Source organism: Hyla sarda, chromosome 4 (assembly GCF_029499605.1).
Source record: "Hyla sarda isolate aHylSar1 chromosome 4, aHylSar1.hap1, whole genome shotgun sequence".
Classification (NCBI taxonomy): domain Eukaryota; kingdom Metazoa; phylum Chordata; class Amphibia; order Anura; family Hylidae; genus Hyla; species Hyla sarda.
In genome coordinates this window covers 167,450,774-167,476,275 of record NC_079192.1, presented here as the reverse complement: position 1 = coordinate 167,476,275, position 25,502 = coordinate 167,450,774, and the positions used below count along the sequence as shown (strand labels likewise).

Here is a 25,502-nt window from a genome sequence, read left to right as displayed (position 1 = left end):
AAAGGAGAATGAATAAATGTAGATAAAAGTATTCAGATAAAGAAAGTTTATGCTAAGTAAATAAAATATATAGGAATGTGTGCCCCACAGTATACCACTCCTGAGCATATAGACACCCACCACTGGGTCAGATCTACCTGCTTAGCTGTCCATGCCAGTTCACATTGCCTGTGCAGGCATAGAAAATCCAATACGGACCTCAAAAGTTCAACTGATCAGCACCACTCAAATCTCTCAAATTCCCTCTGAATTGAAAACCATCTGTGCCACCCATTTGACTTTAGTTTTATTTAACATCCTGTGAACATTAAAGAGAAACGAAAAAAAAAGTCTGTTGGATAACACCCCTTTAAATACATTCTGGGATAGTGTCAGCCCATGACTAACAAACCTGGTTAGGTCCAATTTCATGTAATTATGGAAACAGAGAGCCAAGAAATTCCAAGTATTTTTCCCCCCTTTTGGACCACCCACAGATACAAAACAGATCCCAAAACAATTGATGCTATTCCAACCTCTTTTTGCCTAAAAGGTACCATGTTAAAAAGATGAAAAGGGTGCTCTGCGTCCAGGAACCCCAGCAGTCACTCTATGGGGGGGGGGGGGGGGGGGGGACGCTGTAGTACACGTTCACATATACTAGAGCCACAGCATTCTCTCTGGAATTCATAGGCTGTCCATGAAATGCATGGACATGTTGGGTCCTCCCAGTGAGAGATTATCTTTGTAGCTGTTTTCCATTCTGAAGAACAGATGAAGGCTCTGAAAGGGGTCACACGGCTATTAAGAATTCCCTAATAAAAAGGATATCTAAACCACATCACAACTTTAGGTAGTGGTTGAGTCCAGAAATATCATGAGCAGTATCCAAAAGCTATTTGGTATTAAGAACTTGTGGAGTATATGGTGGGCACTGGAAGACAGGTGGCCCATCCATCTGGGACAGTAGACAACCAAACTGGAAGGACAGCTGAAATAAACCTGTTTTTGTCTATGTATTTTAGTTTTGAGATTTAGGGACAAATCTTTTCAAACACTTGCAATTAAGAACTTTAATATTTTAATCAAGAGAGCAGAGAATGGAGGAGAATAACGAAGAAATTGCTAGAATGTATGTGTTAATTTCTTATGCTTATTGTGTCGCTGTTCCCTTCTTTGGATAAAGCAAATTGACCTAATTCAGTGTAAACATAGCAGTTGTAACACACATGCCAGCAGGCCACCAATTCATATGCATGTGAGGCTGTACAATAGGGTATTCACTCAGGTTACATTCTAGTACTGAGGCACATGTGGGTGAAAAAGCATGGCAGGACTGGCTTCTGATGTAGATTTTGGCAGCTGCTGAATGTTAAAGGGATTGTCACATAAATTAATATTAATTTACTATGATCAAAAAGGCAAAACATAGCAGTTCCTCATCCAGTCCTGCTGAAAAGTGGGCCATCATTTGATTTTTTAGCCCACATCTCCAAGCGCTGACCTCCTCGTCCAGTCTGTTGCGGCCGCCGGCGTCGACACTATACTGTATCCCTATGCCCGGGCTGCAAAAGGTAAACAAAATAAACTTTAACGCACCTACATCGGCCTTATGCTGGGGACGGGAACATTAGACAGCGGTCAGCCTATCACCGGCCACAACCATGTTCCGCCTCGGCCGGCGATAGGCTGAGCCCACTGTCATGTCATGCTTCTTACATGACAGTGGGCTCAGCCTATCACCGGCCGAGGCGGAACATCGCTGCGGCCGGTGATAGGCTGACGGCTGTCCGACGTTCCCATCCTCAGGAAACAAGTGAGGCCAGTACCAGACTAACGGGAGGTGAGTTAAAGTTTATTTTTTTTATTTTTTGCAGCCCGGGCATAGGGATACCGCACAGTATAGAGCAGTGGTCTCCAACATGCGGCCCTCCAGATGTTGCAAAACTACAACTCCCAGCATGCCCGGACAGCAAACGGATGTCCGGGCATGCTGGGAGTTGTTGTTTTGCAACATCTGGAGGTCCGCAGGTTGGAGACCACTGTATAGAGTGTCAGCGCCGGCGGCCGCAACTAACAGGACGAGGAGGGCAGCGCATGCGGGTGACATGTGAGTAGTACCCTGATGGGGACAGCGCTGGGCTAATAATTGGGGGGGGGGACCGCACTCGCAGGTCACATAGGATTAGTTCCCCAATGTAGGGACAGCACAGCGCTGGGCTGTTTCATTCATTCCCGAGGGGGAGGGGCAGAACCGGTATTGTTGTATTGGTTAAAATTCATATCGTGCAGCACAAAAATGTTGGTATTCGGTATGAACCGCTGTATACCGCCCAGCTCTAATCCAAAGTATCAATGTCCAACACAGAACTATTGTAGCAATACTTTCCCAACTGGCCCTTGTTAAAGAATCATTTTAAGCACTGCCATAAGCAATGTCGGCCTGGCAGGCGAGAAGTAAAGAAAAAAGTATGCAACAGGCATGTTATGTCAAATTACAAACAAAAATAAAACTTCAAGAAAGGAAACTACTCTGTGAAAGTGCTGAAGACATGCCTTGAGATTTACTTCGAGAACACTAAAGGATTTCATTCTAGCCCCCTCCACATAATGGGAAGCCTGAAATACAAACAGGCAAGATGTGCAGCAATTCTTTGTACAAGATCAAAGTTCAGGTTAACATTCTCATTTAACCTTTGGTATACTTCTCCAGCTTTTCACATCCCATAACAGGAAGGTCTAAAGAGAGGTGGTGTCTTATTTTTCCCTTTTCGGGAATTTATTTATTTGCTTACTGACAGCTCCTTTTAAAGCATCTTTTGTTTGAGCGGAGTAGAAGCCATCTCTCAGGTATGTGGTCATTAATGGCCACAAGAAGAATCCCCTGCATCGCCAACACTGAAGGGGGATGAAAGAAATCCCAAGTGGATCAAGAGGAGCCTCCCTTTCTTTTACAACCCCCATTTTATTGATCAAGATATAAACCCTCCAGACTCCTCCAGTAATATATCCTGGTCTCATCTGAAAAGCTTTAAAAGTTTATTAGATGTTAAATGCTTCAGCACTAGATGTAGCAAAGGACACTATTCTGAGGAAGCTACATTAACACTATATGAAAATCCATATAATACAGAGTGTTCAATGTAAAAAACTCTCACAGTTCTTGTTTGTGATCTGGTCCTCCAGCCAGCTTTGTTTGTATGCTTGAAATTTGGACTAGATATGAGCAAAACTACATTAATCGGGTAATTCACCCCTAGACATCTTATCCCCTATCCAAAGGATAGGGGATAAGATGTCTGATCGCGGGGGTCTGGGTCCCGACCACCGGAACGGAAGCCCGTGACGTCACAACTCCGCCCCCGTGTGCCGTCACGCCCCACCACCTCAATGCAAGTCTATGGGAGTGCTGAGGGGTGTGTGTGCAGCTTTATCCAATCATAGCTTCTCTCACACTTAAGTGCATACTGGCAGTTGGTAGCAGAGTGAGGGAGGAAGTTCTCCCCTGTATGGCTTCAGATGATGTCACAAGTGCTGGGGAACGCCCCTTCCCAGTCTGTGAATCTGAACCAGAAAATGAGCAGAAAATACAGAGCAATATCAAGATAGAAAACTAAAATAATAAAAATAAAGGCAGGAGGTGGTTTATCATAATGGGGCAATGAACTAGGAGGATAATAACATTTGTCAAGTTAATGAGAGGTACTCTAACTAGAAAGGCTATAGCCATAACCAAATAGATTTGTAAATTACTTCTATTAAAAAAAAATCTTAGCCCTTCCAGTACTTAGCTGCTGTATGCTCCACAGGAAGTTTTCTTTTTGAATTTCTTTTCTGTCTGACCACAGTGCTCTCTGCTGACACATCTGTCCATGTCTGGAACTGTCCAGAGGTGTAAGCAGAGAGCCTCTGTCTAATTTCAGAAAAGAAATTCAAAAAGAAGAACTTCCGGTGGAGCATACAGCAGCTGATAAGTACTAAAAGGATTAAGATTTATTTATTTATAAGTAATTTACAAATCTGTTTTACTTCCTGGCACGAGTTTATTTTGAAAAAAATAATTACATCACAATTATTCATATCAAGAAATGATTTGCCTTTGTGTCACCTACAGTTCTGAATGCCCTGTGAAATCCCTGCACGTTATATGGCACGTAGAATGAGAGGCAATAAGCACGCACAGAGGAATATACCACTTTACACACAAACTACACAATTCCAGATCCACTACAGATCAAGGGACGTGTGAGATGTTTATAGCAATTAAAGGAGACGAGGACACAGCTGGGATTACCACCATACCACCTGGTCTATCTACTTAGAATGGATCTCACATGTCTGGAAATTTCCCAGCCCCCTCTCCTCAATCACCTTCCTTTCTGTACCAAACAAGGAATGCACACTGGAGAGCCACGAGAATATTTACTATTGTACTAATGATAGTAACACAGTCACATTAAATCTGACATTTATATTAAGTTACACCACCAGCAGACATGTAAAGTAGGACCGGGGCTGTTAAAAACAGGTCCGTCTTATTCTAAATAATAACAGTGCATGAAATGTGCTATAGGAGGATAAATGTGTGCTCTAAATACAACATAGAAGCCAGAAATAAAATAAAAAGAGGGAACAATTGACAGGTCTTCAGTGAATTAAAATATGTGGGAGCTAAAGGACAGAGCATTCCCTTCAGTGACCAGTGGAGGTCTTAGCACCTAGACGCCACCAATCACAACATCTAATATGGCAGATGCTTGTTAAATGATAGATACATTTAGAACAAAATTGTAAAGTGCTGCGGAATCTGTTGGCTCCATATAAATAAAAGTATTATCTCACTTATTAGAAAATAAAATGACAACATGGGTGAGGAATTCAACATGATGCAAATGAAACACTGTGCACCTCAACCTTACTAGTATTACTAAGAGCAAACAAACAACAAGGTTTCTAATTCCCCTCTTAACAATGGAAAGAAACTATGCCTGCACTACCTTGCCAACAACAGAAGAGGCACCCCTATTCTTAAATAGGCACTCTCAGATCCAAAAACTTTTTATATGTTGTTACTGATGAAAATTAAAGACCTTTTGTAAAGTCCTGCAGCAGTATCAGCTTGTCCATGAATCACGGACAAGAGAGGGGACCCACGGCCAAGAGAGGGGACCCACGGCCAAGAGAGGGGACCCACGGCCAAGAGAGGGGACCCACGGCCAAGAGAGGGGACCCACGGCCAAGAGAGGGGACCCACGGCCAAGAGAGGGGACCCACGGCCAAGAGAGGGGACCCACGGCCAAGAGAGGGGACCCACGGCCAAGAGAGGGGACCCACGGCCAAGAGAGGGGACCCACGGCCAAGAGAGGGGACCCACGGCCAAGAGAGGGGACCCACGGCCAAGAGAGGGGACCCACGGCCAAGAGAGGGGACCCACGGCCAAGAGAGGGGACCCACGGCCAAGAGAGGGGACCCACGGCCAAGAGAGGGGACCCACGGACAAGAGAGGGGACCCACGGACAAGAGAGGGGACTCACGGACAAGGCTGCATGAGCAGACACACCAATCACCTCCCATCACCACAAGGGAAGGACACTTCTAACACTGTGAGCTAATGAAAAGAGGTAATTTTTATTATTATTATTATTGGTGTTAGAGGCATAAAAATGATATGTTCATAGTCAGAATTAGATACTGAGTAACAATTTTTTGTTTGTTTGTGGGATCTGACAGGTACATTTTTAAATCATTGACAGTGCAAACTGTAGGACTCGCAGTGATCGCAGGTTTGTGAAGTCAGAGTCCCATCATATGAAGGTTACACCGGAAAATCTTTAATATAAAATAGGTGGCGACTAAGCTTACTGCAGAATATTAAAAAAAATATTTTTTTTAATTTTTTTTATTAGTAATACACGGAAATGCAGTTATACATTGTGGGGGAGATTAAAACCTGTGCAGAGGAAAAAGCTGACCAGTCACCCTTTGCAAAATGAAAGAAGCGATTCAATTGGTTGCTGAGGCCTTTTTAAAAATTAAAGAAAAAAAGCTCAGGTTTTGATAAATCCCCTCCCCTATGTTGAAGTGTTTAGGAAATTCCACCATGCTCATGCAAAAAGCTGCAGTATTTATTTTGACAATATTGGCGCTGATTTACTCTTGTAAACCCAACCTGCCTTTGTCAAGTTGTGTGACACAATGTGGCGTACTGCGCCAGAATTTGTGGCACAATGTGCCAAAAACCTACAAACCCCCCAAAAAAGGGAGTGTTTTTACAACTGGACCCATTTACTATTGAATCCACGCAAAATCCTGCAAATTCCTGAAATTTCTCACCATGAAAAAGCTGGTCAGAACTTTCTCTTTCAGTATATGCCCATAGCAAATAGAGGGGAATCCTGCAAGTCTGAAACATCAATCTACACTAATAAAAACCAAATAATCTTAGTAAATTAGAGACCTGTACCCAGATTTATCAAACTGTGTGAGAGAAAAAGCGGAGCGATTTTTCCACATCAACCAATCACAGCTCAGCTTTCACTTTACCAGCGCTAGTTAGCTGAGCTGTGATTGGTTGCTGTGGGAAATTCACACCACTTTCTCTCTCCCAACGTTTGATAAATTATTATGAGCAAAAAAGTGAAAGGTGTTTTTCATAGTTTTCAAAAGCAATGAACTGTCAAACTATTTTTAGGTATGGCCATAATAAGAAAAACAAAAACTTAGAAATAAGTGACAAGTCACCTACACTACATAAAATGAATCAGAAGTCCAAAAGCACAAAATACGTGGTCAGGAAAAGTTAAAACATGCGCAAGAAATCTAAGGCTAGGTTCACACTGCCCATTCGGCTTTTTATTTTATATATTTTTATTTGCGCTAGAAAAGGGTGTGTCAGGTGTCTCATTTTATAGGAGTAGAGTACATTCACACATGCTTATTTTCTGCTGCCCATTGATGTCAAGGGGCAGCAAAATCTGCTGAAGCAAATCTGCAGCAGAAAATACACATGTGAATGTACCCTTTAAATGGAAGAAGGGAAAAAAATTAAAATAAAAAGACGTACTATTTTCTTCTCCACTCAACTTCCATCCTTTCGACAGACTGACCAACGTGGCAGTGAGAATATCTATCAGTTCTATTTGGCTGTACACCATGTGAAACCAACATTAGATGTTGAATGCTTCTATGCTTTAAGTTGACTTTGTACTATGTTATACCACACACAGTAAGTGCACTTCAGCAGGCAGTACATTGGCTTAAATTCAGCCACTCTTCCCATAATAACTGCAGCTAATCGGCCTTTTGATGAGCCACATCCACCCTTGTCAGGGATCAGAGGTCAAGACATCCCTGTTGTCCCTTCACTTGTCCTACAATCATCTCCCCTCCTCCCAGACACAATGCCTAGTAAATTACTGACATCTTCATGCCTCAAACACAAAGCCCCAAGTGGCTTGGCAACTGCACCCCTAGGAATTGAGGAGCAAATGCAATAGCCATAACAGCTATTTTTGTCTAAAAGCCTGGAAAAGAGAAGATCTAACAACCGAAGCTTATATTAAGACTGTTGCATAGAAAACTACAGAAAATAAATGCTAACACACAAACAGATGTTTGCAGTAATCTGGTAAAATCTGGCACAATCTACAGAATTAGATGGGCAATGTCCCCTTTCTGCTCTATATCCTTTATTATTAATTATTACAACCCTTATATTGTTCTGCGCTTCAGCAGAGGGATTAATAATGGAAGACAAGCGTTCAGAAACAAAACTGGGCATATAAGGAATAGTGAGCAAGACCAATACAGATTATAAACCATTTCCAACATGCAACTTGCAAGTCTGGAAGCAAACACAATGCAAACTATTTCTTTAGATAAAAAAAAAATACATGTATACCTAATCTTATCCATGATCAATTAACATACATTATCAATGCCATTTTTCTGTTTCAGGAGCACAGGTCATAGTTTTATAGAAGTAGAACACGCAGGGAAAAGTGTTATTTCCCTGCAGAATGCTGTATGTAAAACCACCCTAAGGGTACGTTCACATTCTCATGACTAGTAGCGGGCTACCTGCTGTGAGTAACGCTATCATTCACTCATCTGTGGTCAGCCTGCAATAGAGGCAGATTTGCAGATTGCCAGCTGACCACTTGTAATGAATGGTAGCGTAACTGAGAGTGCATTCACACCACGTTTTTGCAATACAGTTCCCGCATCAGTTTTTTGATGAAAAACGGATTCCTCAAAACCTGACTAAACTGTATCAAAATGTGTGTACAAATGTCAACTCGTATTCAGTTAAAAACTGTATACGGTTTGAAAAATGATGTCCGGTTGCATCTGTTTTGTAAGAAAAAAAACATATACGTTTTTAACTTTTCACTCCATTTTGAATAAAGTTTCACCTGTTTGATTGAAATTCCAAGAAAAAACAGTCAAAAACCGTATGGTGAAAACCGGATGGAACCGTATGCATACACGGTTCTGTACAGTTCCCATTGACTCCCATGTTAAAAATAAATAAATAAATAAAACGTATACAGTAGACTACGGTTTTGGGTACAGGAAAGAAAACTGACAAAACCGTACAGAATGCCAAACAGACACAACCTGATGCATCTTTTGGCATACGGTTTTCAATGGAGTGTCAGTGCATACAGTTTTCAATACGGTTCCATACAGTTTTCACATTGAAAACGTATACGGGAACTGTATTACAAAAACGTGGTGTGAATGCACCCTTACAGTGGATTTCCCGCTTCTAGCACGTGAATGTACCCTAAAAACTAATAGTTGGGGCAAATATGTTTACGTTCATAATAAACACTCACCTCCAGCAAAGTTTATCGGGATTTGTAAAGCAAATTTCTAAGGCTTCGTCCAAATTTTATTTAGAAAATATTGTGGCAAAAAAAAAAACGTGCAACAAGACAAAGTATAACAGTAACCTAAATAATTCAAGGACTTCTAATTGCCGTATTTATCGGGGTATACCACGCACCCTCATTTTACCAAGGATATTTGGGTAAAAAAAGTTTACCCAAATATCCTTGGTAAAATGAGGGTGCATGTGCATACCCCGATACACTGTTTCTGAGTCCGCAGAAGCCCCTAGGAAAGGCAGGGGGAGAGAAGCAGTCGCTGCCTGCTTATCTCCCCCTGCCTTTCCTGGGGTCTAGAGCCCTGCCGCTGCCCCTTCTCTCCCCCTGGCTATCGGCGCTGCTGCCCCTTCTCTCCCCCTGGCTATCGGCGCTGGGGCAGCGGCGCCGATAGCCAGGGGGAGTGAAGGGGCAGCGGCACCCATAGTCGCTGCCACTGCCCCGTTGCCTCCCCCATCCCTGGTTGTATGATTACCTGTTGCCGGGGTCGGGTCCGCGCTGCTTCTGGCCTCCGGTGTGGCGTCCCCTGCGTCGTTGCTATGCGCTGCGAGAAGCAATGACGAGTGACGTCTTCACCGTGACGTCACTGGTCATTACGCCGCGCCACGCATAGCAACAACGCAGGGGACGCCACACCGGAGGCCAGAAGCAGCGTGGACCCGACCCCGGCAACAGGTAATTATACAACCGGGGATGGGGGAGGCAACGGGGCAGCGGGGCCGGCAGTCTCTGGACCCCAGGACAGGCAGGGGCAGAGAAGCCGGCAACGACGGCAGGTCTCTGCACCTGCAAAAGCCGATGCAATTCATTGATTTAAAACACCCGCTTTAAATCACTGAACTGCAGCGGCTTATCGGCGTATAACACGCAGATAGACTTTAGGCTAAACATTTTAGCCTAAAAAATGCGTGTTATACGCCAATAAATACGGTATGTTTATTTGCAGTAGGTAGGTTGTATACTAAAGCTAATCTCAACAGTGTTGAAGGCTCTATTAAATCCTGCATGAGCTACTATTCTGGTTAAAGGGGTACTCCAATGGAAAGTTAAACAGATTTGTAAATTAAAAAAAAGATGATTTGTAAATTACTTCTATTAAAAAATCTTAATGTTTCCAGTACTTTTTAGGGTCTGTATACTACAGAGGAAGTTGTTTTCTTTTTGGAACACAGGGCTCTCTGCTGACATCTCTGTCCATTTTAGGAACTGTCCAAAGCAGCATATCTTTGCTATGGGGATTTTCTCCTACTTTGGACAGTTCCTAAAATGGACAGAGATGTCAGCAGAGAGCTCTGTGTTCCAAAAAGAAAATAATTTCCTCTGTAGTATTAAGCAGCTAATAAGTACTGGAAGGATTAAGATTTTTTAATAGAAGTAATTTACAAATCTGTTTAACTTTCTGGCTCCAGTTGATTTTAAAAAAAAAAAAAAGTTTGACAGGAATACCCCTTTAAAGTCATGGAGACACTGGGTAGAACACGATTGATCCCATGGTAAGTCAGAAGTGAACCTAGCTTTATACATTACACAAATAGAAATATGAAGTAGATAGGCAGCCATAAGTGAACAGCATAACTAAATAAAATAAATCTTCCTTCTAAGGAAGTGTTTCTTAACCAGGGTGCCTCCAGCTGTCGTGAAACAGATTCCCAGCATGCTCGGACAGCCGAAGGCTGTCCGGGCATGCTGGGAGTTGTAGTTTTGCAACAGCTGAAGGCACCCTGGTTGGGAAACATTGCTCTAAGGGCTAGTTGAAACTGAGAAAACTCATGCACTACACTCCCACTACAGAATTTCGGCGAGAAAATTGCAGTCACGGATCCTAATTCCACTATCGCATGAAGTCAATGAGACCGTGTTTCCATGCTGAATTCCACTTTAAATTCTGCATTACATATGAACCAATTCCTCACCATTTCTGTTTCAATTTTTTCATGAAGCAGAAAAGAGGATTTCAGCAAGGAACCTATCCTCATGGTGAACATACCCTTGCGGTACCGCGACAGTGTGTTTGCCAGATGTAAAGAAGCTTTCTGGACATATGCCTCTGATGCATGCACCATTCAGTCCCGTGACGTATACTCTTTTCCCTTTTTTGCTTACTTGACGCCATGTTTGTCAACTACACTATTCTATACAGCAAAACAAACATGATGTCTCCCAACACAACCAAGGCAAAAAGGATTGTAAATGGGGGCCCTATAGATGCAGTGTGAACGCATCCTAACTAAGGCCTTCTGAAAGGTCAGAACAGATCATTTTGGAATAAGTAGTAAAACCAGATTCTATGAAAGCATGAATAACTATGTGGCCAGTTGGTCAGGCTAAACTGGTCTCTCAATCCATTTAATGTGTCTAGGGGTTGCATACCCTACATGTGGCAGCTTGTAATAAAGGAGCAGTTGCTAATACCAAAACTTAACCCCTCATTTACTATTTACTCAATGAAGCAAGCACACAAAGGGTTGCATGTTTGCTCAAAGAAGTTTCCCCTGAAAGGCAGACAGGTTCTATTGCACAGTTAATAAAGCAATGATTAAAACTCAAAAAAGCAATACGAGAATAAAGTGAAAATCCAAAGGAATAAAAATATGGAGGCACTCGAGTCTCCAGCAACAAACTTAATTGAAGAGTGGTCATTACAAGGTTTGGCCAGGCTTTTTTTGTAATGGCCAGTCTTTGATAAAGTTTGTTGCTGGAGACTCGAGTGCCTCCATATTTCTAGTTTGGATTTGGATCTATATTCTGGATGAGCAACGAGTGCAATTCTTTCAAAAGGGTCCGTGAGTAGTGACTGCAGTGGCTACACAACGCAGTAGAGCAGTGGCAGTGCCAACACATACTGTATTTCTTATTTACGACTACAAGAATTAAGTGACCTGCACATTTGAACACACACACACAATATTGCTAGGACTGAACTACTTTTTGATAATTCTGTTTTGTCCCAGAAAAGATTTTGAGCTATACTTACAAAATAGGTGACGAATACATGATTGTTGTTGGGACCAACAAAATATGGGGTCTCAAGTATGTATACTGCTGGTCCATTGAAATTCATCCTTACCACAAATGCACAATGTGGGACATATGACACCCACTAATCGTATAGTGAAAGCTCTTAAAGTGGTCTAAAAAAAATCGTAGGTAATAGGATCTGGACAAGAGGGTGAATTATTACAGAGGTGGTCTTTTGGAGAGGTTTCACTGTACCTATCACTTACCTGTGGATAGGTGATAAATGTATTTTCTAAAGAAAACTTCCGTACCCACCACCCACATTTTCCCCACAAACACCATAAGTAAATTGCCTAACATGTTTTACACAAATAGGGGCTTCACTTTAGGGCATTCAAAACTGAAAAAAAAAAAAAAAAAAAAAATGTGTGTGTATATATATATATATATATATATATATATATATATATATACACACACACACACACACACACACACACACCTCTGCAGTCCTATGCAAAGGATTATAAACAAAAAGTCACAAATCATTTACATGTCTTCAACTGCTCACAGCTTTGCCAAAGACTATTTCGTTCATCAAGTGTCAATTTTGAGGACAGTCATAAGTCACCATTTTGGACAGATTGCAATGTTTGCTCTGAGAATATTTGGGGTTTTTGACTGGCAACTAACTCTTCAACTGCACTAGTTGGATTCCAGGACATATGTCAAAGGAACAGCAAACCTCTGAGAATATGTTTAGAATTCATTACAAGCTGTAAACATGGCGGCTCAGCATTACTGCTCAAAGAAGCGTTGTAATTACATACTTTATATATCAAAGATAAAAATGTACACATAGTGCCTGTGACTTGTTTTTGCACAGTAAAGATACATAGGTGTGGGTCCCATAGACCATGCATCAGACATTTAGGGCATAGATGGGAATGCCCCCTTAAATCCATAGTAACTTATCTACAATAGACCATATCTAATGCATACCAAATACTATTAGATCCCAAAGACCACCAGGAATTGCCCTAAGTCACATCTCAATGGGGGAGATTTACCAAAGTTGTCTATGTCCCGCATCAATATAGACCAAACTACAGAGGGTTAGTCTGGTCTATTGTGCGCCTAATTTATCAAAAGTCGCACGGCTCTTGATAAATTCTGTGCACAGACTTCGCGATCTATGCTTTACACTGTATTTACACCTGCTCCAGCATGGTCTGACATTTCGGCGTACTTTCAGCCGATGCGACTGGTCGCTGAAAAGTCGCTTTTGATAAATTCAGCACCAATGTATTTTTCCATCTAAAATAGACTAGAATGCATCATGGACTAAAAATCCGCTAAAGCAAAAGTCGCAGAAAAGTCGCACATATTTAGACTGCGACTTTCTGTTCGACAGATTTAGACAGGAAAAAACAGTCTAAATGCTTTTCTAAATCTCCCCCAATGGGTACTATCAAGATTTGTTCAATTTCCTGAGACAATCCTAACATGTTTGTCAGTATTTTTGTTAGCTAAATCCAAAAGTGGAAATGACATAGTAAAAATACAATTGAAAGATTTGCACCTTTCCTGTGTTCTGGACCCACTCCTTGTTTGGCTACAAATAGTGACAAAAATCCCACGAGAGGGCAGCCCTGTGGTCCCACACAGTATTTTTAGACCATCTTAAACCCATATTTTTTACTGTGTTTTGAACCCACTTAGGAGTGGGTCCAAAAGAGCAAAATCTGCAAATATTTCCATTATAGTTTTTCTATGTCTGTTCCACTTCTGGTTTTGGTAAAAATTGTGCTAATAAAAAATAAAAACACACACAAGGCTTGAATTAACAGTAAAACATAGCCTAACACTCCATAAACAATGACCAACCATCAGATAAGTCCTTTGGGGATGGGGGGAGTTAACAAGGAGATTTTGAGGCAGTTTTTTCAGCCAAAGCCAGTAGTGGCTTTACATTCTTTTTATATTTCCCCTTTCCTTTGGAATTCATTTCTGGCTTTCATTTACAAAACTAAAAGGGAAATGACATAAGGTGGGCTACACAGCTTTTTGAGACTGTTTTTTCATTAATTTGTGGAGGGATTTCTGGTTTAAAAATCAGTACACTGCGCTGTTTATTTCATGATTCAGCTTTGGGAAAATGCAACTGCCTCAATTGTTACAGACTGAAAATCTAATTTATACATCCAAATGAGGTTGTTTCCGCAGCATTTGCATGGATTTCTGCTAAGATAAATTAAACTAATTTGATCTAACATGTGAACACACCCTTGAGGCACGGTCACACGGGGCGCATCGGCAGCGTATTTCACGCTACGGATGTGCCAACGGCAGTCACAGAGGGGCTGCAGAGCGAGCTCCCTTCTGCGGTAGGATAGCTCTATATGTCCTCTCGTAGTGGTGGATTTTAGGCTGTAGAGATCCGCCTACACCAGCAGACACACAGAGCTTGCTCTGCATTACCCCTTTGACTGCCGGTAGTGTATCTGCAGGGTGAAGTATGCAGCAGATGCGACTCGTGTGACCCTGTCCTTAAAGGAGTACTCCAGAATAGGAAAATTGTCCTCCATACTGCCAGCCGTAAAAAAAAAATAAAGAGGTACATATCTTCCTTCGCTCCCCCGGTAACCCACTCCGGTCTCCTCCGCTGTCCTCTTCCTGGTTGCCAGTGGTCGGGGAGTCATACCGGGGAGGAAAACCTCACACTGCTGCTCAGCCTATCGCCGGCCGAATCAGGACTTCGCTGCGGCCGGTGATTGCGGTATAACTCGCCGACACCCGGCAACCAGGAAGAGGATCACGGCTGAGACCGGAGTGGGTTACCGGAGGCACCAGGGGAGCGAAGGAAGGTATGTACCTCTATATTTTTTTTTTTACTGCTGGCAGTATGGAGTACAATTTTCCTATTCTGGAGTACTCCTTTAAGACTGTATGGATGAGACCTTGGTTTTAGGGGACAGTAGTCTAGATTTAGCAATCTGTCAGGAGAGATTGACAAAGACTGTCCAGTTTTGCCCATAGTTACCAACCCAGCTAAGCTTTTTTTTTTTTCTTACCAGAGATTGTTAAGGTATTAAAACTGATATGTGACTGGTTGTTATGGGAGAAGCAGACAACTTGACCACATCCAATTTTATTTGCTGTGATAAAGAAAGAGCACTCTTCAATATCTGGTATACAGCATGTCATGGAGACTATGATTTAGAGCCGTTATCAGTCTGTACTTTTTATGTCAAGTAATGAAGGACGTGGATTTAATTGAAACCTGCCAATTATTTGAGCCAACACCCCTCATGATTTTCTAGACACCAGCACATAGTAGTCTATGACCTGGGAGAGCACTGTGTGTGTTTTTTTTTTTTCTGTGTTCAAAATTATACTAGGGTTTTAGTTAGTTAAATAAGTCTCCTGTAACCTGCAGTTCACTGCTGGGTGCAGCTGAGGGGCAGCATGACACATTGGGCCCAATTCATGATTTCTGACATGAAGAGAATCACGGCTGGGTACCAGATCGAGACACCGTGGGAGGCAAGTAAAGGTTTGTTTTTTACATACCATGCAATTGTCAAAGGTACCTCCCACTGGATAACCCCTTTCAATGTAAATCAGACTTTTACTGCCAGTGATCAAAAATAAATAAAAACCTAGAAGATGGATATAAATAATAACAGCAACTAAAGACATTGTGTAGCCCCTCTTTGTTCCTCCTAAACTTGGCATGGAGAGATGCTGCTGCAACCAGGAGGAACAGTTGTTAAGGGTCCCTTTGTTGGACATTAGATACTATGCACATATTCTATTAGTTGGAATAGGACATGTGTATTATACCTGTCGGGCATCAGACTGTTGTATCAGCAGCTGTCCTGCCTGGTGCAGCATCATCTGGCCAAACCTGATGATGGATTGGCCAGAAGAGAGCAGTGCGGCAAAACCCCTTTAAAAGGAGATCTCCAGTCTTGAAAAACTTATCCCCTATCCTAAGGAGAGGGGATAAGTTTCAGATCGTGGGGGGTCCGACCACTGGGACCCCCCGCAATCTCCTCTACGGGGCCCTGGCAGCCTGCGGGAAGGAGGCGTGTTGACCACCGCACAAAGCAGCGGCTGACACCCCCCTCAATACAACTCTATGACAAAGCCGGAGCGCTGCCTTCAATCAATCTCTGGCCCTGCCATTGCGTTGTATTGAGGGGGGGTGTCGGCTGCCGCTTCGTGCCGTGATCAACACGCAATCTCTGGCCAGTGAGCAGGGGCCCCGTACAGGAGGTCGCAGGGGGGCCCCCAGCGGTCGGACCCCCCGCGATCATAAACTTCACTCCAATCCTTAGCATAGAGGATAAGTTTTTCAGGACTGGACTACTCCTTTAAGGTGGGGCTACAAACATTGTTGCTCAACACAGTTCTTAGGAATGCCTTGAGTCACTTGAATAATTGCAACCATTTTTTTTTCTTATGGTTGCTATATTTAGAATAACGATAAACATGAAAAGTTACTAGATGTCATTGTGCAGCCACAGCTTTACCATTGTGTTTTAGACAGTGCCTTTTGTACAAATATATTAGCCATACAATATATTTACACCATAAGATTATCTTACTGGCTTTATATGCTCCTCCATGTTTTGCTTTGGATGTTTAGAGGGTGAAGGGTTAAAATTTTCATCTTGGGGCTCCTCTTTCACAGCAAGATGTCGCTGACCAAGGTTCCCTTGCGCATTAGATGCGACTATTCCCTGCTGCTCCCTTTGAGCCTGTAGATATTTCTGTGCCAACATGGATGGCTGACCTTCTCTGCGATCACCGTCTTCCTCATACGAGTCTCCTTCATCACTTTCGTCATCATCCATCTCCTCATCTTCATCCGGATCACTAGTAACCTGCGGAGGTGCCATGGGCGGGCGGGCCTTAACAGTTGACAAATTGGCAGGACCAGGTGCAGATTTCATTACATGCTGTGATGCCAGCTGCTGGGCATACAGTAGTTGTGTTTCTCTTATTTGCCGCTCCCGTTCCTCCATGCTTCGAGCAGCTTGCAGTTGTTGCTTTTGGAGTTGCTCCATGACAGCCTCCAATTTCATGCCCTGCTTGGCGTGCATTTGTGAACTCCCCGTAAATGCAGGATTTAATCCACTTGGCATTAGTGAGGGCTACAATCAAAGAAATATATTTAAAAAAAAAAAGTGTTATTAATCTGATTATGCGTACATTTACATGTACCATATACGCTGCTGATTTGATGCTGAGTTCACTTAGTTAAATTGATTTACACAGCATCAAATCTGCAGTGGCTATGGTATGTGTGAAGGTAACCCTAAACAAAAATGCTATATCATATAGATAATTACAATTGTTGTTGAACATCAGATTTAGGCACCAAATTCCATACACGTTTGTGAGTATAAGATCAATCCAGGACATGGAAAAGCCAATAGAGCCAAGGAGTGGCAGTATGCTTACAGTGTGCTTCAAAGGGTTAAATAGTCATGGTTAGGAATACAACACCTAAAATGGGTAACGTACATGTGAATGAGCAGATACTTTGTGTGTCATTAAAAAACAACAAGAAAAGCATCCAAGATGCTGCGTGTCTATTCTAATAGTCTGGCTACAGTCATGCATCACATGCATTGTACAGCTGTTATTGGACATGAGCTATGCTGGCCCTGAAACAACAAGAGCGTCTATTACATATGAATTCTCTGGGCTGATGGCATCAAATCTACCATAAAGTAGAAGTTTACCGACAGAAAGACCAGATGCATTTGCCACCAGCGAAGTGCCTATTTAGGCCACATTTTCACTTACATAATATTGATAAATCTGATCAGTAACTACCCAATAACAAATAGGGCCCTAATAGACAAGGCAAATAGTCAAGCAGGCTGATACTGTCCAATGTAATAGAGTTAGAAACCAGCTGACAAATGACGAAACGCTCCGTCGGCTGATTGCATCATTTAAACAGGTTAAAATACTACTGTTCATCGGCTGCACATCTCCCTGTGTAATTGGGGTGACAACAAAGATTCAGTGATAGTTCGTGGTGATCTATCCACAAAACAGTAAAGCCACGTAATAGGCTTTGTAAATAAGATCGGAGCTCGTATCATGCAGGTCTGCATGATTATTTTATCCTTGGAAAAGGTCTATGGACAGAAGTATAAGGGCTCATTTACACTACATACTTTCCGAGCAGCATTCCACTACAATACGGTGCAGCAGCCTTACATTGTTTTCAAAGGGAGTCTGCTGCACCATATACACTACGGAATTTTTTGAGCCCAGACTCCCGAAAAAATAAACATGTTCATTCTTTCGGTGGAATCTGTTTGGAAATACATTGCAGTCTATGGAGACTGCATATTTCTGACCCCAACCTGTAGCAAAACTATAACTTCCATCAGGCCTGAAGATCCATAGTGAGAAACGGGTGGGAAGTTTAGAGGTACACTTTAAGGGTGCGTTCCCACAGGGCGTATACGCAGCGTATTTGACGCTGCGCAAAATGTATGGCAGCAGCGGGAAATACGCTGCGTATCCCTTGCTCACTATACACACAGAGCTTTCCGGCGGCAGCCCTATGTGTGTAGTGAGTTTTGGAGGCGGAGCCGCGCGTCACAGATACGCCGGCACACGGCCCCGCCTCCAAAACTCACTACACACATAGGGCTGCCGCCGGAAAGCTCTGTGTGTATAGTGAGCGAGGGATACGCAGCGTATTTCCCGCTGCTGCCATACATTTTGCGCAGCGTCAAATACGCTGCGTATACGCCCTGTGGGAACGCACCCTAAAGGTAATCTGTCAGTTCATGCTCAAGTGTCAAAGAGGCATTGTTTATACAGGTCTACTCTGTCCGACTGATGTACAGAGCTCCTCTTCCAGCAGTGAGCAATATCAGTCAAAGCACAGAAGGATAAGCAAAGGAGGAGACAAGCATGCTGCAGCTTGGCAACTCCTCCTTGACACTTAAGCATGACATAAAGCTGACAGATTCCATTTAAATGGGCAGTGTCAATGTAAAAACCTGTGATATGTCATAGGGACACACAAACTTTTGAACGGTTGGGGTCCGAGCATTCAGATTCTGACCAATCTGTAGGTGGTGGCAGAAGGAATGTGTGCTTAAAGTGTACCTGTCACCAACAAAAACGTTTATATAATGTAGATAATACCATTATATGTATATTTGTAATATACATTGGTTAAAAAAATGTGTACATTTTTGTCCCTGCAGCTATTGCCTGTGTGTCTCTATGAGGAGTCCAAATACAGGAAGTGAGGGTGGATAGGCGGGGCTCCGCACACTGAGGACAAGCGGCGCTCCGCACACTGAGGACAAGCGGGGCTCCGCACACTGAGGACAAGCGGGGCTCCGCACACTGAGGACAAGCGGCGCTCCGCACACTGAGGACAAGCGGGGCTCCGCACACTGAGGACAAGCGGGGCTCCGCACACTGAGGACAAGCGGCGCTCCGCACACTGAGGACAAGCGGGGCTCCGCACACTGAGGACAAGCGGGGCTCCGCACACTGAGGACAAGCGGGGCTCCGCACACTGAGGACAAGCGGCGCTCCGCACACTGAGGACAAGCGGCGCTCCGCACACTGAGGACAAGCGGCGCTCCGCACACTGAGGACAAGCGGGGCTCCGCACACTGAGGACAAGCGGGGCTCCGCACACTGAGGACAAGCCAGGAGCCTACACAGAGCCCTGCTTGTCCTGTCCTCACTTGCTGTATTTGGACTCCTCACAGACAATAGTTGCAGTGACAAAAATATACACATTTTATAAACAATGTATATTACAAATATACATATAATGGTATTATCTACATTATATAAAAAGTTTATGTTGAGAACAGGTACACTTTAATGTGTTCTCTCTGGGCTCTGTGATCGAAACGATCTCATGATGTAATTTTATGATTCAGTTCTGCTCACAGACAGAGCAGGAACAAAAGCCTTGTTTATTCTAGTCATCAGTCAGACCTCGACCGATAAAAATTCTCTTTGGACTATAAATAATTGATATGCGAGTGCCCTGACAATAAAAAGATCGCAAAGTATTCCCCCCTGCTGGGATACCCAGCCACAATCTGTAAGGGATGTGTACAGGGGCAAAGCATTCTGAGAGCAGCAGTCAGCGCAGGGAGACTCCCAATGATTTGAATGTAAACTTCAGTATGAAGCCACACACAAAGTGATGACACTTCTTTTTTGCATGATGCACCATTCCCCACTGAGACCAATGGCAGACAATAGGAGAATGTAAGTCAAGCTGGGTGGTTAGACACAAAAATAGTCAGTGGTGTCCAAACTGTGGACCTCTAGTGTTTCCCAACCAGAGCGCCTCCAGCTGTTGCAAAACCAACTCCCAGCATGCCCGGACAGCCGTTGGCTGTCCGGGCATGCTGGGAGTTGTAGTTTTGCAACAGCTGGAGGTGCCCTGGTTTGGAAGCAGTGCTCTAGATGTTGCAAAACTACAACTCTCTGTCCGGGCACGCTGGGAGTTGTAGTTTTGCAACAGCTGGAGGTGCCCAGGTTGGGAAACAGTGCTCTAGATGTTGCAAAACTACAACTCTCTGTCCAGGCATGCTGGGAGTTGTAGTTTAGCAACAGCTGGAGGTGCCCTGGTTTGGAAGCAGTGCTCTAGATGTTGCAAAACTACAACTCTCTGTCCGGGCATGCTGGGAGTAGTAGTTTTGCAACAGCTGGAGGTGCCCTGGTTTGGAAGCAGTGCTCTAGATGTTGCAAAACTACAACTCTCTGTCCGGGCATGCTGGGAGTAGTAGTTTTGCAACAGCTGGAGGTGCCCTGGTTTGGAAGCAGTGCTCTAGATGTTGCAAACTGCAACTCTCTGTCCGGACATGCTGGGAGTTGTAGTTTTGCCACATGTACAGTTTGGAGACCACTGCCCTAAAAAGAGATGCTCTTTGCATTCAGTCCTCCACTCCAGCCAAGGGTTGCCCCTCCATTTAGTCAGACTTTCCTTATAGAGTGTATAGGAATCAGTCCCCTAACCTGGACAAGCCCTACGAGTACCAGGCTGATGGTGCCAGGCTCTCCATGTGGTAGAGACTTGTAGTGTGAACACGTGCCATCAAGCTGGCATTCACCATTACATTATACCGCGCTGAACTACAAAAACTTCTGGGAGCAAACAAGAGTCCAGCGCAGACCTGATGGCTCCGCACACGATCCCCGGGGCCGCACACACCTCCGCCAGTATAAGGCACAGCGGATGCCCGTCCCGCAGTCCGTGTAGTGTGGTGCCCAGCAGGCGGATAACTGACTGCCCCGTAGCACGTTAGGGCGCAGCAGTGCACGGTGGGAGCGGCGTGGGTCGCCTAGGTGCGGTGTGTTTGTGTGCAGTGACCCCCGCCCTCCTCCTCCCCCCATCTCCTCTCCCGTACAGCCCCCCGCCATCTGCCCGTGCCCCCGCTCACCATAGACTCTCTCCCGCAGCCGGCCTTCTCCACCATCCCGTCACTCTGCAGGCCTTTCGGCACCGCACTCTCCTGTAACCACTTCGCCGCCCGCCCCGGCTTCCCCTCCGTTTCCGTCTCACTCCAACTTCCAGGCTCTGCTAGGCCCCTCCCGATACAGCGATACAGACGAGTCGTCTGACGTCATCACGCACAGCGCAACGGCAGCACGTTCTCCTGGGAGTCACACGCATATAGATGACGGAGCCGCGGACGCCATATTGCTCCACCCAAAACACAAACCGATATCCTGAGCTTCCAGGCAAAGGGGGATATGTGTTTACAGGGTTTTAGGAGAGTCGGTAAGCTAGTGAGACCCTCTGTACACACAGTACTAAGCAATACCAGAAGTAGAGTTCCAGGAGATACTGGGTTGTAGCATTGCCAGCTAACCATGGTGCCGAATCGGCCATATTGGTACACCTGGGCACTAAGAGCCACTATACTCACCATGCCAAATGTTCAGCATGCATATGTGTATGTGTCTTATGTTAATATTTTTTAATTAACTAGAAATACATGTTTTCCAGACCAGTCAGTAACTAAACTAGTGTTTCCCAACCAGTGTGCCTCCAGCTGTTGCAAAATTACAACTCCCAGCATGCCCGGAAAGCCAAAGGCTGTCCTGGCATGCTGGGAGTTGTAGTTTTGCAACAGCTGGAGGCACCCTGGTTGAAAAACACTTAAACTGTTAATACATAAAGAGCAATGATCATTCTTTTTTTTACTTCTGGTCAATGTTGCGTGTTATGCATTTTTTGCATTTTTTTTGTTCTAATAGCTAAGTGCTTTTTGGATGCAGTGGTTACTAATTTATCATTTGCGAATAATCAAAAAGTCATAATTTTACCCAGCAATTCGTGAAAATAAGCCATTAAAAAACCTGCTTTACAACTGAGAAATGGTATTGTGAAGTCATTTTGTTAGTTTTTGAAAGGAACGGGGAACAGGGCTCCGTGGTGTATTAAGAGGATAAATTGTGTATAAAAAAGCATGTAAGCTGCTCACCTGGTCGAGTTGTGTAAGCACATACACAACAATGGTGAGCAAATGGAATGAGGTGTCCGCAGCCCTCCGGCCCAAGGATAAGTGTAGGAGTGGGTAGCTTCAATAGAGATGCCGGCTCAACATGGCGCTTTACACAGACCAGGCAGGTAGATGATAGACAAGGTGTTTATTTACCCAGAATGCAACGCGTTTCGCTGTCTAAGCAGCTTCATCAGGCATAGGTAAGAACCAACAAGAGGTGCATTTTATCACGGCACTAATTAGTCACAGCAGGGAAAACGAATCGCTGCGGACCAATCGGTGCCGGAGCGAATGCATGGTACAAAGACTAAACATAAAAGTTGCATACAAATGTATATCGAATGCATTCTAACCACAAGGGTTCTGCCAAAATTAAAAACTTATATGTAGATATTATATTATAACATACATATATATATATATATATATATATATATATATATTAAAAAAGTCTATGTAAAAAATCTGTTAAAAATACAAACATTAATACGGAAAATAATAACAGACCATACAATATCTGAGGAATACCAGGAGACAGAAATACAAACAGAGGACAAAGAGACCAAGATCGAATCAGCGAGCGTTCTCTATGGTCTCATTCAGACCATGCGGTGTCAAAGTTGAGAGAGTGTATATCCAATACGATTCTCTATTAATTAAATATTGGAATCGGTTATGTTTCTCCACGGGAATAGACTCGAGAATTACTAAAGGTAACGAGGAAATGTCGCCACTATGGACCCTCGAAAAATGCCTTGACAAACTGTGTAATGTGAATTGGTTCTTAATATTAGAACGATGTTTAGACATTCGACACCGCATGGTCTGAATGGTACGTCCAACGTATTGCAACTTACAACTGCAAGAAAGCAGATAAACTGCATACTGAGTATTACAGTGTAAAGCTTGACTGATATTAAATGATTTTTTAGTATATGTGGACTTAAACTTATTTGTAAAAGGTTCCATCATATCACAGCATAAACACCTATTTTTGCCGCAAGGTGTACATCCAGAATTTGAGATAATTGGGGAGGAGTTGCCAGGTAATGTATTTTTTAATCTATTAGGTGCCAACATATTTTGTAAATTTTTAGATCTTCTATAGGTAATACCTGGTTGTGTGGGGACTACATCCTTGAGAATGGGGTCATTTAGAATAATATGCCAATTACATTTAAGAACACTATGTATCTGAAGCTGCCCGATTATAGTTACGGTAGTTATGAAATTATATTTGAAATGGTTATTGTTTTTTTTTGTTTTTTTCTGTGTTAATATCCTTTATTTCATTGGAGTCTTTTTTTCTAGTGACTAAATTAATTTGTTTTTTATCTTTTACTTGATGGTATGCGTGTGTTAATAAGGGAGCTGGATAACCTTTCGATAACCAGTTTTTAAGTATTGTTGCTTGTGTAAAAAAATCTGCATCTGTGGTACAATTTTTTCGAACACTTAGGTATTGTCCGAAGGGGGCTCCCTTAAGCCAACTGGGGTAATGGGCACTGTTGTAATTCAAAAAACTGTTTACATCAACGGATTTGAAATGTGTTTTGGTGCAAATTAGACCATCTAGATTCGTGAGTCCAAAAAACTAATACTATTGGAAGCAAAACTTAACGTGAATTGTAACCCCCATTTGTTTGAATTTAACATAGTCACAAATTCATGAGCTTGTAATTCAGTGCCAGTCCATAAAAAAAAAAAAATCCTCTATATATCTGCGGGAAAAAAAATATATGGAGAATATGTCAGGGACTGTGCTATGTGGAGGGCCTCAAATGCCCCCATAAATAAATTTGCATAACTGGGGGCGAAGCGCGTCCCCATAGCACAGCCCCTGATCTGTTTGTATATAGTATTGTTGAATGAAAAAACATTGTGTTTAAGAATAAAAGAAATAGCCTGTAATAAAAAAAGTGGCTTGCTCGATAGGTAGTGAAGTGTCACCAGAGAGGAGATCCTGAATAACCATCAGACCCAGATCGGTATCAATATTGGAATACAGAGAACATACATCTAAAGTGAGAAAAGAAAAAGAAGAGGGTAAATTAATCTGTTGTAATTCTAAAATAAGTTGTGAGGAATCTTTCAAATACGATTGTAATACATATGGTTGGAGAAAGTGTGACAAATTAGCAGTGAGGGATGAGATGCCAGAAATAATAGGGCGACCAGGGGGATTAACTGAATTTTTATGTAATTTCGGTAGATAATAAAAATGAGGAAGGGAAAAGTGCTTAATATTAAGAAAAGATAATTCTTTTTTTATTAAATATATTTTTCGCTGAGGCATCGTTAATGATACCAATGTAGGTCTGATGGTAGTCAGAAGCTGGATCTGAGGGAAGAATAATGTAATAATTTTCATCTGAAAGGATTCTCAATGCTTCAAGGATGTAGTCCCCACAGTTTAAAATAGCAACAACTCCCCCCTTATCCGCGGGACATATTATAATTTGTCCATTAGTTTGTAGACTTTTTATGGCATCTCGTTCTCTATGGGTGAGTGTCACTTTTTTGAAATTTAATGTTGGCATCATTAATATTATTAAAATCAGTCATAACTACTGAATAAAAGGTTTCTAAGAAATTCCCTCGATGGTGTAGAGGGTAGAATGAAGATGGTGGTTGTCACGATTCGGCTTCCAGGTAGTGGATCCTCTGTGTCAGCGAGGGATTGGCGTGGACCGTGCTAGTGGACCGGTTCTAAGAAGCTACTGGTTTTCACCAGAGCCCGCCGCAAAGCGGGATGGTCTTGCTGCGGCAGTAGCAACCAGGTCGTATCCACTAGCAACGGCTCTACCTCGCTGACTGCTGAGAAGGCGTGGGACAGAAGGACTAGGCAGAGGCAAGGTCGGACGTAGCAGAAGGTCGGGGGCAGGCGGCAAGGTTCGTAGTCAGGAAGGGTAGCAGAAGATCAGGTACACAGGCTTTGGACAACACTAAACGCTTTCACTGGCACAAGGCAACAAGATCCGGCAAGGGAGTGCAAGGGAGGAGACTAGATATATCCAGGGAACAGGTGGGAACCAATTAAGCTAATTGGGCCAGGCACCAATCATTGGTGCACTGGCCCTTTAAGTCTCAGAGAGCTGGCGCGCGCGCGCCCTAGAGAGCGGAGCCGCGCGCGCCAGCACATGACAGC

At 43.3% G+C, this 25,502-nt stretch overlaps 1 protein-coding gene across 2 annotated transcripts in view; it reads right to left on the bottom strand.

Annotated features, from left to right (window-relative positions):
• Nucleotides 1-21,492, bottom strand: part of ARID3B (AT-rich interaction domain 3B) — a 60,188-nt gene extending 38,696 nt beyond the window's left edge. For both annotated transcript variants that reach the window (XM_056572657.1, XM_056572658.1), the window contains exons 1-2: nucleotides 21,287-21,492; nucleotides 16,439-16,987 (exon numbers count right to left, since the gene is read on the bottom strand). In XM_056572657.1, coding sequence (XP_056428632.1) covers nucleotides 16,439-16,987; nucleotides 21,287-21,322 — 585 coding nt within the window. In that variant the 5' untranslated portion in view covers nucleotides 21,323-21,492. The remainder of the gene's footprint in view (nucleotides 1-16,438; nucleotides 16,988-21,286) is intronic.
• Between the last annotated feature and the right edge of the window lie 4,010 nt (nucleotides 21,493-25,502).